Source organism: Miniopterus schreibersii (genome assembly GCF_964146895.1).
Source record: "Miniopterus schreibersii genome assembly, chromosome: 1".
NCBI lineage: Eukaryota > Metazoa > Chordata > Mammalia > Chiroptera > Miniopteridae > Miniopterus > Miniopterus schreibersii.
In genome coordinates, this window is record NC_138101.1 from 60,885,109 (window position 1) to 60,898,038 (window position 12,930).

The following is a 12,930-nucleotide window of genomic DNA, read 5'->3' on the forward strand; positions in this document are numbered from 1 at the left end:
ATTTCCCTGAACATTTTATGAAATGTAATAGAATGCAGCAATGCAACTGAAATACTGTCCAAAAGCCATGTATGACTTCTTAATACATAATTTCACTTATTTTGATAACTTCATCTGTCTCCTTAAAGCCAGGATTAAGGGGAAAAGAGCCAGCCAGTAAGTCAGTTCACATAAGCATCAACCACAATCTTGTCAATATCCCAATAAACTGGAAAAATAAATTGGTGAAAATTTTCATTTATAAGTTTTCTGATGCAGACGAACTTTCCAAGTTAATTAGAGTGCTGTGACCTTCTTTTTAAAAAATTCATTCTACAGGCTCAAGAAAATATTTAAAATTGCATTTTCTTTTTAAGTACTGCTATTTTTTTTTAAAGGTGGAATTTATAAAAGGAAGTTGGAATTTCTAAGCTGTCCAGTTTTCCTAGAACAATATGTTTTTTAGTTTAACCTACTAATTCAAGCAGGTATTTCTATTGATTCATCTGGAAAGGGGATACAAGAGGACATTTTTAAAAGAATGGTCATTTTAAGTTTCAATAGGTGCTATAAATTGACTACATTCAGAAGAAAATCTTTAAACAAAGGAATACTGCCACTTTTACTAACATTCTCACACACAAAGAAACCAACAAAGATGTGTTCATTTTCCATTAACTGAGTATGAAGCAAAATTATTAGAATGTTAAAAACAGATTAGAGATCAGCTAGTTTCATACCCAATATAGGCACTAAAAACTTCAATTTCCATCTGATTTTTCAAATTTATATTATGGATGTAACTACCAGGAGCTTATTCCTACAGGATTAATTGAATTACTCAATGGTGAGTAGATTTTAGCTCAGAATTTTATAAGGATAACTTGCTATAAATCACTATGCTACCTGCTGCTATATTTCTGCTCACTGTTGCATGTGGCCAAACAGATCATGCCCTGATCAAATTAAGTGTGCTGTAATCTACTTATATATTTAAGAGTTGGCAATCAGGTTAAAAGGCACAAAGCAAAGTAGTAATTTTTCCTATTATTTGTAGAAGAATCCATTTACTTTTGGATTCTGCTTCAATGATCACTAAGAAGAAACTGCAAATTTCCACGGGGGTGGAGGGAACATGTAGGTCCTCTTCTTCATAAATTTTAGCAGCTTTCAAAATCATATACAGGGGTTGGCAAAAGTAGGTTTACAGTTGTGAGTACACAAAAGTTTATTCTTATATTATTAATTGTATCATTTGTATTAATTGTACTACAGTTTAATACAATTAATTGTATTAATTGTACTAAAACTGTAAACCTACTTTTGCCTTCCCCTGTATATGAACATTTGGGGGCATTTTAATATTTGGAATTGAAAATGACAAATGGCAATTTACTATTGAAGACCCTTTTTGTTTTAACATCTATAGAGCCATTTCCTCATATTTTCTTTAAAATCTATCAATATAGCATATTTCTATGCATGGCTTAGCAATTTATAAAACTAAATAAATAGCAAATTGATACTCTACACCAAGAGTTCATTTATCTCAATATATATTTTGGAATATAATGGCGATATTAAAATAGCTAATAATGCTACAAGATTTTACACAAAGTTAAATAGCTTTTGTTTTTTCTTTTCTTTTTGAAAAAGTTTCAGTGTTTAAACTCCACACATTTAACATCTGACAAGGAAGATGTAATTTTGTCGTAGAACATTTACTCCATCAATTTAAACTGAAGTGTCTCGTGGAGCTAAACACTAAAAGAATTTAAATAAAAAGGCAATAACCTGTATGTACACAAAATGATCATTCCATAAATATTTACATAACAAGGGAAAAAATGGAGAATCACTAAAACTGGAAACTGCTACAGGTGTGATAATCCTTTCTTGAGACATTTTTAGTTAGTAATCATATAAGCTTTTAAAGTGAAAATAATTACAGAAGCATAACTGAAATATCAATTTTAGTTTTCAGTTCCTTACTATTTAAAGAAGTCAGTAGGTCATAAAGAGTCCAAGATTTCAGGGACCAACTATTCAGTTTAGTGTTTAACAAGTCACTTTCTTTAGCGCTCGTGATGAAACTAAACTCACAGGAAAAAGAAAGAGCGCACTAAAAGGTATGAACAATTTCCAGCTCATCCTCCTTTATAAATACTGGTCAGCCGCTCCAGTTCTTTACAGTTGTCCATGCTCAGGGCATCTGCCTTCCTTCGAAGTCGTTCATCACGGTACACTTTTGCTGCATATTGCATATCTATTTCTGTTAACAAACAAAAATATTTTGCTAAGTAAATAATTTAGATTACCAAGTTGTTTTAACACAAATGATGTTCCATAGAAACCCTTCAATATACTTTTGTTAGCTGACTTAAAAAAAAGAAAGAAATCTAAGTGCTACTCCTAAAAACCACGTGGAAACCTGGCATGTAAAACACAGAGCTGCTCTGGAAAAGAAACAAGGATAGAGTCCTGTCAACCTCTTCCCTCCACCTCCTGTCCCCAGTGGTTTCAGAACTACTGCTCTACAGCATCATGACTCCTTATCCTGAAGAACCAGATGCTATTCAATACTGCTACTGGTGGTTTTTGCTGGGACCTTCTGTTACGGTTTCACATTATTTAATTATTTCCAAGACTTGGAAGTAGAAAGTTTGGAAATCTTGTTCTGAGTTTACTTGAATTTAAAAAATATAAATGTAATAGCCTTACTGAAGGAATACAAATGAGGAAAAAAGCATCCTCTACAATCAGAGTAGTGACATTCAGCAAGTAAGTACTTCTGAGGCTGCCTTCGGCAGGTGGGATGCATCACTAAAGAAAAGTAAATGAACTAGATAATAAACATTCTCCAGGGGAGTTTTCCTTATTATTTCCTGTTAATCTCAGCCATTTCACTGTCTGTTAACACTTCTAAACGGTGGCAGTACTTAGAGAAGATGTAACAAAAAAAGTAAAAAAACTGGTTACTTTCTGGAAAACAGTGACCAAAGTAGAGGACATCAGCCAGGAACACAAACAATATACTCAAAGGTAAGCGTGTTTTCTATTTTTAAATATCTTCAGAAGTGATCTTTATTCAGTCAATCAGGCTTGGATTTAACATCTAAATATGAATCACGCCACCCCCTTTATTTACAAATGAGTCACTTAGAAAATCCACTTACAGCTGGTTCTTCCCAAATGAAGTAGATAAACCAAAGTCCACAGGGCTAGTGGATAGCAGAACCTAGATTCCAATCAAAAGCTCCCACTCCTAGTCTAATATTCTTTCTATTACCTCAAGTTATTACTTGTATTTCATAAAACACCTATTTTACCAATCTAGGCACCAGAGTGTGTCAGAAGTGACTCCAAAACAGAAAAACCCTGGCAAAAGAATATACACTGGCCAATAATCGTTTTGATGGTATTAATTTACAACACAAGATAATCTCATTTTACTAAACAAGTGAAACAGTCAATCAATGGATTAACTGCTGTTATACTGAGCCCCTCCTACTTCCACCTTCATTCAAAACCACTGACATACAGATATGCTGAATTTGTTGGATTTTATTTTGAAAATTTCAAACCTACACAAAAGTTAACTGTACTACAATGACCACCCTAAAACTCTTTACCTCGATTGATTAATTCCTCACATCTTCTCAAATTTGCTTTACCTGTCTCTACAATAAAAGCTGTTGTTATTGTTGTGGTTATTACTACTTTGTAGAACCATTTGAGAATAAGTTACAGACATCATGACCTTTCAACCCTAATTACGTTAGCATGTTTTTCTTAAGAACAATTGCATTCCCTTATATAACCACAATACAATTTTCAAATTCATAAATTTAGAAATGATATACCATTATCTAATATGTAGCCCATATTCAAATTCAACAATTGTCCTAATGACAATATTATTCATTTATTCAACCAAATATTATGACAATAACACAAATACCATTTAAGTCTTTGCTATGTGCCAGAGCCTGTTAAAACATGCTGTCTCATTTAAGTACTGAGCTCCAATTATGTGTTAGGCAATTCCAGGTCATTCCTTGAGCAGGAAAATTCGCAGTAAATTCTGAAGACTTTAAGTTTTTAAATGTTAAACATTTGATAAACTTACTCTGTTGTCTTTCTTTCCAGCAATTATCTCGAATATTAGTCACATAATCTTCTTCCACACTCTTTTCTACCTTTTGTAATAACATTCCTTTATATTCATTTTTAAAGTCCTTGTTGACATAATAAATGACGCCCAAGTTTTCTGTCCGCATTTTAATAGTTTGCCCTGATCCACTGTAAAAGAAATGCTTGATCATTATTTTTAATTAAAATTGTACATTCTGATCTGCTACTATAAACCAAGCTAACAAAAATAATTAAAAATAATTAAAAAGTTATTGATAATCATTTATTTACATTATCTCAAATTGCCAACCACTACTCCACTACTATTCATGTCATAAAAAAGTAATTATATTTTAATATACTATGTTCTTATAAGTTCTCTCAATTTTTAGTTAAAAACCAAATTATTTGGAAGAAAGTTATTTCTTATTTTTAGACCAATGTTTTTAATACTGTAAAATCACTGGCAGTATGACTTTAAAATTTTCCTGTATGTTCACTGTATTACATTAAAGTTTTTTAGAATAGATGCTGCATTAAATTTCTTTTATGTACTGACCTCTTACATATGGAAAAATACTTCATATAACAAATATTTGTTTTTATTTCATCAATATTTAACAAACAGAAGAGTGAAGACGTTTCTTCCTTAATAATGCAAACCTATGTAAGATGAATGACAATTCTATTTTTGTCTTTTGAAGTATTTTACACATTACTTAATATATTAAATTGCTATCAAGTTCAAATATAGTACTTCTGTCTTTATCCACAATGGAACATGTAAACTAACAACACAATATAAATTTATCGCTTAATAACTATTCTAAAAATTAGACATTTTAAAATCCGGTATACTTGTAGTAGTAAGATTTGGCACTTAAAGGTTAAAAAACAAAATCCACACGAGGCCTTTTAAAGAAAGCCAGATAAGTAACAATAACAATTCTTTTTTGTAAAACTTCCCTAGCTACTTACGATCTGGGATATAAGGAATAAGGAGGATTAGAGACCATCAGTTGGCTTAGTAACGACACAAGGATCAATACAATAATGGGCATCAGCTGGATAAACACAGAAAAACCTCCCTGTAAAAAAATCATCAAAGAACAACAAATTATAATAATCTGTAGTTGTCAATAATCCAACAGCAGTCATGCATTTTCAGAGGAGAAAGGGTGTTTGAGATCAGCTGGTTCAGTGCTTCCAAACCTGCCTGAACATAACAACCTTTTGTGGTTGTTCATAATCCTCATCCAAGGATATTTTTCCACTGATTTTTAGAGAGAGTGGAAGGGATTGGGGCGGGGGAGAGAGAGAAACAACGATGTGAGAGAGACACGTGGACTGGCTGCCTCCTGCACGCTCCCAACTGGGGCCATGGAAGGAACCTGCAACCAGGGGACGAACTTGGTGTGCAGGCCGGCGCTCTAACCACTGAGCCCACCGGTCAGGGCCTGTAGTGATTCTTAATGATCCAGCTTTCCAGGTGCTTCACCTGGTGATCTTGATTTGGAAAACACTGATACAACCTGTTCTTATTTTACAGATGAGAAGTTCTCTCTTTCTCTCACACATAGAGACTCTATCAATATGCAGCAGATTGCATTTTTACTTGGCACGTGAGGGTAGAACATGGAAGCTGATGAGAGGCAGAGTGAGGCCCAGGCCTTTTAATTTCTAGTCTAGTGCTCTTTCCACTTCATGTGATTTAATTGCTGTATGCAATTAGGCATAATTGCATTAGAACAAGGAAAGTTACATCCAATTTAAGTTTTTCAGTATAAATTCTAAATTCTTTAGGATTAATGATAAAAAGTAACCTTCATAATATGCACACTGCAAGTTATCTTCATTAGAATCATAAAATACCAAATTTAAAGGTGTCATGTTGCCCAACCACCCTCCTGCTCCCCTGATATCTCTAATGGATATTCTAGTCTCTATTGAACAACTCTGGTAAGAGAAAACTCATTTTTTTTTTCCTTTTAGAAAAACTCATGCTATTTTCAGACAACTCTAATTGCTTTTCCTGAGCTGAAATTTGCCATTTAATAATTTCTAATTATATCATAAACATACATCTCCTCTTTCTTCTTCTCTTTCATGTCCACTGTGTCGATGCTGATGTTGATGGCTATAACCAGCTCGCCCATTTGAAAATGAATGTACACTACCTAGGAAATTAAAAGCAAGGTTAAATTAGGGAGAGCAATTATGACCAAAAAAATTATATTTGCTTTTACAAAGAAAATATTTTTTATTTATTTATATTCTTAGTATTTAATTTTTAAAAATTATTAAAACAATGCGTATTTGAGTAGTGAATGCTTGTTGCCTTCCCCTCTTGTGAGTGAGGGGTGGATGGAAACAAGAATGATTCTTCCCAGACTTTGCTTCCTTTCAAATAAAGAATTCTTTCTTTATGAAAAGTTGAATATAAGTTCCTCCCTAATATGCATACATAGAGAACTTTAGTTGTGGTTGGTTGCTTTTACAAACCTTGGGTCATTACTCTGAAACCCTGCTTCCTGTATTTATCATTAGTCATAAATACACCTAAAAATAAAAAAATTATTTTTGAAAAAAAAAGCTGTAGAATGCACTATGGTAGAAGTAAGCCACAATTTATTCAAATATTCTCCTGATGGGACAGTCAAGTTGTTTGCAAATAAGGTGACCAACCAGAAATGGCTACAACTGACAAAACAAGCTATGTTATAAAAGCAAAAGAACTGAAAAAACTATCAGAAAATTCACTATTACCTGAAAGATTTCTGATTGTTACTAGCAATTTTTAGTCAGAATTATTATTCTGAATACTTTTTCTGAGAGGTAATTATATATCCTAATATTTCAAAATACAGGTTATATTTTCAGTAATTAACTTGTATTTACACAACCTCTTTTCTTCAAGGATTTTTAAAAAAATGTTCTATCAATGGCCACCATCTTTCTCAGAAATATTCAGACAGGGCCACCAGACCAAATTATATTGCTATGTTTATAAAAATTCTCCTAAGTTTGAATGGGATGTTTAACTTGGAACCTTAAGAAATGTAAAAAAGACTGCAGCTTTAATTTTAAACATCCTAGATGAGCTGCTCTTAAAGAAAATTAACTTCCATACAACAACTCACAGTAAATATGAGCAGAGTTTACTACTTATGCTGTTACTATAAAATCTATTCATTTAGTAGTACCTATATAATATTTTACTTTGATAGTCTAGTTCAAGTAATTATTTCTATCAATATAATTTTTAAAACCCACTTACTTTTTATATAACCTACAAATCAGACATTTTAATATTTCAATGGAAAGCACTTCTACCTATATCCAAATTAGCAATCTATAACAGTTATAAAATATCTACAAAGATCTCCAGAGAATCAACGTCAAATAGTCATCCACAGTCATAACAGCAGTTAACTAAGACATTGCCCCTGCAATCCCTACTTACACACTTTCTTCAGTTTTATGTAAAATACAGAACATCTGTGCTCCCCATTTCTTTTTATTTTTTAATTAAAATATGTTCTAGGAAAAAGGCAGACTTATAGTAATAGTAATGAATCCAACATTTTTCTTCTACCTTCGTGAAAAATCATCACAGGGTAATATTAAGAAATACTGGGAAGATGTAGATAGATCTCTAAATAGCATATCTGGAGGTGAGAATCTCTAGCTTCATAAAATACAATATTTATAATTGACATTAAAATACCTGAAGGAAATCCACCACCAAAGAATATATTAAACAAGTCTTCTGGAGTAATATCAGCTTCACAACCTCTATGGAAATTAAATCTACCACTGTTTTGTGGATTACACACTTGTTCTTCATTGCCTGTGAGGTCATACTGTTTTCGTTTTTCTGGATTGCTTAAAATAGCATAAGCATTGCCAATTTCTGAAAAAGTAATGAGTAAAAGTTGGTAAGCAAATTTTTTATATTGTAAAAGACTGCCCCATATAAAAACTGTCACGTTAACAAGAATAACAATAAAAAACTACTTGAGGCTAATCAATAACACAGCAAAACAGTAACATTTTCTTTTAAAGGTATTACATGTGCTTGCAATTACACATATTATTACCTCCCAATATAATTTTTTATACTGACAGGCAAGACTTCCTACTGGACATTCCTTCCTATAAAGGAATGTCCATCTTACTTTCTTACTATTGTGCTCCATCCCCTAATATCCTGCTTCTTTACTTCTGAGTGCCCTGATCTAGTCATTCATTAGTGCCATTGAAACCAATAATAATAGCAGTAGCTACCAACTGCCAGGCTCTGAACCCAAAACTTTATTATTCATTATTATACCCACTGTACAGATGAGCCCCCTAAGGCTCAAAAGGGTTAGGAAATTTGTTCAAAGTCATATATATATATATTTTTAGCACAGCAAGTATACTCTACGCAACCTACACCATAAACCTTTTTTTACACATTCCAGTCCCTGAAAAATGTATTCCTCTTAAATCTGTAAACTCCATGAGGGAAGAAATTGTGTCTATGTTTTCACTGCATTATTCCCATGGTTCAGCATAAAGTCTGAATTTGTTTTTGAATGAATCCAGATAATCTCTAGTCTTCCCATCTCACTTTGTTATTTTCATGATATTTATTTATAAAGAATTCTATCTCTCATCTCATACTTCTGTATCTAAAAGAGGCAATGGTATTGGGGTGATCACTTTGTAAGTTATATAAATGTCTAATCACTATGTTGTACACCTGAAACTAATACAATATTTTATATCAACTATAATCGAAGAATTTTTTAAAATTATTTTTTAAAAAGAGGCAATGGTACATTATCAAAATGTCTTCTTGAGGTAATTTACAAAAGCTGTAATGGTTTCATCTAACAGCAGAAACTACCGTATTCTCATTTTGACATGTCTAATAATCACTTCATAAATATAGCTTATTTCTTAAACTAGATCACATAAGCCTCCTGCAATGTGGGATATTTTAAAAATACTTTTTGAATCCCATGTGGTGGCTGCCATAGATACTATGAAAGCAAATAGATGCTCATTAGGTAGTTGTTTGGGGCTGATCACATATCACACTGAAATTAGTGATATACAGATACTCTGGATTTTCTTCTGGTAGGGCTTCTTAAACCTGGATTTCAGAGACAGGTCTCAGATGATATGTAAACTCTAATGTATGAAAAGTTAGGTGGATGGCACGTTTATTTGAAGAGATGGTCCAAAACTTTCTTCAGATTCTCAAATAAATCAATGACTTAGAAATATAGCCATCATTTATAAAATTGCTCCAATGGGAAACCATAATCAGAGATCCAACCACCACAGTTTTAACCCATACATAAAAAATCCCTATCTATCAATATCTGCCAAATTGTACTTCCAATAATAATAGTTTAAAATTTAACCTCTATTCACTGAATAGATTATTTCAGGTAATTTCATAATGGTTTTACTTTTTAAACTATTAATATATTATGACCCCAATTCTATTTTTTAGGGCTTTGCTTTTTAAAAAAATTCCAAACATTAAGATATTTTATAAGATACTTGTAAAATACTTTCATAATAACTGTATGTAAGACAATTTATTCAATCTACTGTGACTAATTTTCTATTCATTTACTTTGTGCTACACCATAATCAATTTTGTTTTCGGTTCCTTATTATCTACAGAATTAATTCCTAAATTTATTTTGGTGTTCAAAAGACTTACAAGATATATTTCTACCTGTGTCAGTTACTTCATTTTTAAAAATTAAACTTTTTGTTTTGAAATAACTTTAGATTCATATGAAGTTGTAAGAAATAAATAATACAGAGATCCTTGTACCTGTTATCTAATTTTTCCCAATGGTAATATCTTGTAAAATTACAGTGCAGTATAGGGTACAGACATTGATACAATCAGTATATAAAACATTTCTATCACCATCCTCATGTTACCATTTTATAACCACACTTACTTCCTTCCCTTACATGCCCTCTTTAACTTCTGACAACCACTAATCTATTCCTTATTTCTATAATTTTGGCATTTCAAGAATGTTACACAGAGAAAAACAAATATCACATGATCTCACTTATATGTGGAATCTAAGGAACAAAATTAACTGACGAACAAGACAGGACCACAGACATGGAAGCATGAAACAGACTGACATATCTCAGAGGGAAGGCAGGAGGGAGGGCAGGAAGAGATTAATCAAAGAACTTATAAGCATGTACGCACAGCCCATGGACACAGACAACAGGCAGGTGAAGACTTGGGGTGGGGTGCGAGATGGGTGGAGGGGGGTAAAGGGGAGAAAATGGGGGACATCTTCAATACTCTCAACAAAATTTTTAAAAAAGAATGTTACATAAGTGAAATAATAGAGTACATAAAGGAAATAAAACCTTTTGGGATTTGCTTTTCTCAATCAGCATATTTCTTTGGAGATTGATCCACGTTGCTATACAAAACAATACAGTTCACTGCTTTTTATTTCACAGTATGGATATATCACTGTTTCACCATTCACCCACTGAAAGGCGTCCATCAGAGTTATTTCTCATCTTGGGTATACGTTTAGGTGTAAACATAAATTTTCAATTCTCTGGGATAAATGTCTACAAACACAATTGCTGAGCTGCATGGTATTCTGAATACTTCTTAGGTTTTATGAGAAGCTGCCAAACTGTCTAACAGAGTCATTTTACATCCATCAACAATGTATGAGTGACCCAGCTTCTCTGCAGGTATACTAGTAGTTGCTATCGTCACTATTTTTTATTTTAGACATTCTGATAGGTGTGTAATGATATCTCATTTTGGTTTTACTTTGCATTATTTCTAATGGCTAATTAATGGATGTTAAAATTTTCATATGTTTATTTGCCATTTGCATATCATCTTAAGTAGAATGTCCCTTCATGTCTCTTACCCATTTTCTAACTAGACTATCTTTTTTTTAAAATTTGAGTTTGGGGATTTCTTTATATATTCTAGATGCTAGTGCTTTCGCAGGTATGTACTTGGCCAATATTTTCTCCCTCCCTGTTGCTTGTCTTTTCAACATCTTCAAAGGGTGTTTGCAGAGCAAACTTTTAAAAAGTTTTGATGAAGTCCAACTGATCAACTTTTTCTTATTTATAATCATTGCCTAGCCCAAGATCCTAAAGATTTGCTCCCATGATTTTTTGCTAACAGTTCAAAAAGTGTTGTTCTAAATTTACATTCGCTATTCATTTTGAGTTCATTCTTGGATAAAGCATGAGATTTAGGTCAAGGTTACTTTATTTTTTTGCCTATGAACATTCAATTACTCCAAAACCTTTTGCTGAAAAGACTATTTTTCCTCTATTAAATTGCTTTTGCACCTTTGTAAAATATCTATTGGGAATATTTGTATAGGTCTATATTTGGGCTCCCCTGATCTAAGTCTATCCCACAGTGTTTTAATAACTGCAGCTATAAAGTAAGCCCTAAAATCAGGCACACTGATTACTCCTCATTCTTTTAATAAATTCTTTTTATTTATTCAGGTTCTCTGCCTTTCCATGTGAGTTTTAGAATAAACTTGCTTTTATTTACAAAAAGTCTTGCTAGGATTCTAATAGGAATTGTGTTAAGTATGTATGTCAATTTGGAGAGACTTGACATCTTTACTATGTTGAGTCTTCCAATCAGTGAACATAGTATCATTATATTTATTTAGATCTCTGATTTCTTTCATTAGTATTGCATAGCTTTCAGCATACAAATCCTATACAAGTTTTGTTAAAAATAAAACTAAAAACTTTTTGTACAGCAAAGGAAACCATCAAAAAAATGAAGAGACAACTTACTAAATGGGAGAACATATTCACCAATGATACATTTATTAAGGAGTTAATATCCAAAATTTATAAAGAACTCATACTACTCAACACCAAAAACAAAAAACAAAAGAAAAAGACAATCTAATTTAAAAATGGGCAGAGGACCTGAATAGACACTTCTCCAGAGAGGGCAGAGAGGTGGCCAATGAATATATGAAAAGATGCTCAAGGTCACTAATTGTGAGAGAAATGCAAATTAAAACCACAATGACATATCACCTTACACCTGTCAAAATGGCTATCATCAATAAATCCACAAATGAGAAGTTAGCAAGGCTGTGGAGAAAAGGGAACCTTTGTGCACTGTTGGTGGGAATGCAGATTGGTGCAGCCACTATGGAAAACAGTATGGAGTTTCTTCAAAAAATTAAAAATGGAAGCACCCTATGACTCAGCAATTCCACTTCTGGGGACTTATTGTAAGAAACCCAAAACATTAATTGAAAATAATATGTACACCCTTATGTTCACTGCAGTGTTATTTACAATAGCCAAGCTATGGAAGCAACCCAAGCGTCCATCAATAGACAAGTGCATAAAAAAGCTGTAGTACATATATATAATGGAATATTACTCGGCCATAAAAAATGAAATCTTACTATTTGCAGACAGCATGGATGGATCTAGAGGGTATTATGCTCAGTGAAAAAAAAGTCAGAGAAAGACAGATACCATATGATTTCACTTGATTACTCCAAGTGAAATCAAGAACAAAATAAACGAATAAAATTGAAACAGACTCATAGATACCGAGAGAGAACTGGTGGTTGCCAGAGGGGAAAGGGGTTTTGGGCACTGGGTGAAAGAGGTGAAGGGACTAAGAAGCACAAATTGGTAGTTAAAAAATAGTCCAGTGAAAGTAAGTAAAGCATAGGAAATATAGTCCATAAAATTACGATAACAATGTAAGGTGCCAGTTGGGGTACCGGAAATATCAAGGGGAAC

At 32.7% G+C, this 12,930-nt stretch overlaps 1 protein-coding gene across 1 annotated transcript in view; it reads right to left on the bottom strand.

The window, feature by feature from the left end:
* Positions 1–1,520: 1,520 nt before the first annotated feature.
* The window catches only part of DNAJB14 (DnaJ heat shock protein family (Hsp40) member B14), a 42,717-nt gene continuing 31,307 nt past the window's right edge, over positions 1,521–12,930 (bottom strand). The window contains exons 4-8 of the mRNA XM_081123357.1: positions 7,841–8,026; positions 6,196–6,290; positions 5,092–5,201; positions 4,109–4,281; positions 1,521–2,251 (exon numbers count right to left, since the gene is read on the bottom strand). Of these exons, the coding sequence (XP_080979483.1) occupies positions 2,127–2,251; positions 4,109–4,281; positions 5,092–5,201; positions 6,196–6,290; positions 7,841–8,026 (689 nt within the window). The 3' untranslated portion in view covers positions 1,521–2,126. The remainder of the gene's footprint in view (positions 2,252–4,108; positions 4,282–5,091; positions 5,202–6,195; positions 6,291–7,840; positions 8,027–12,930) is intronic.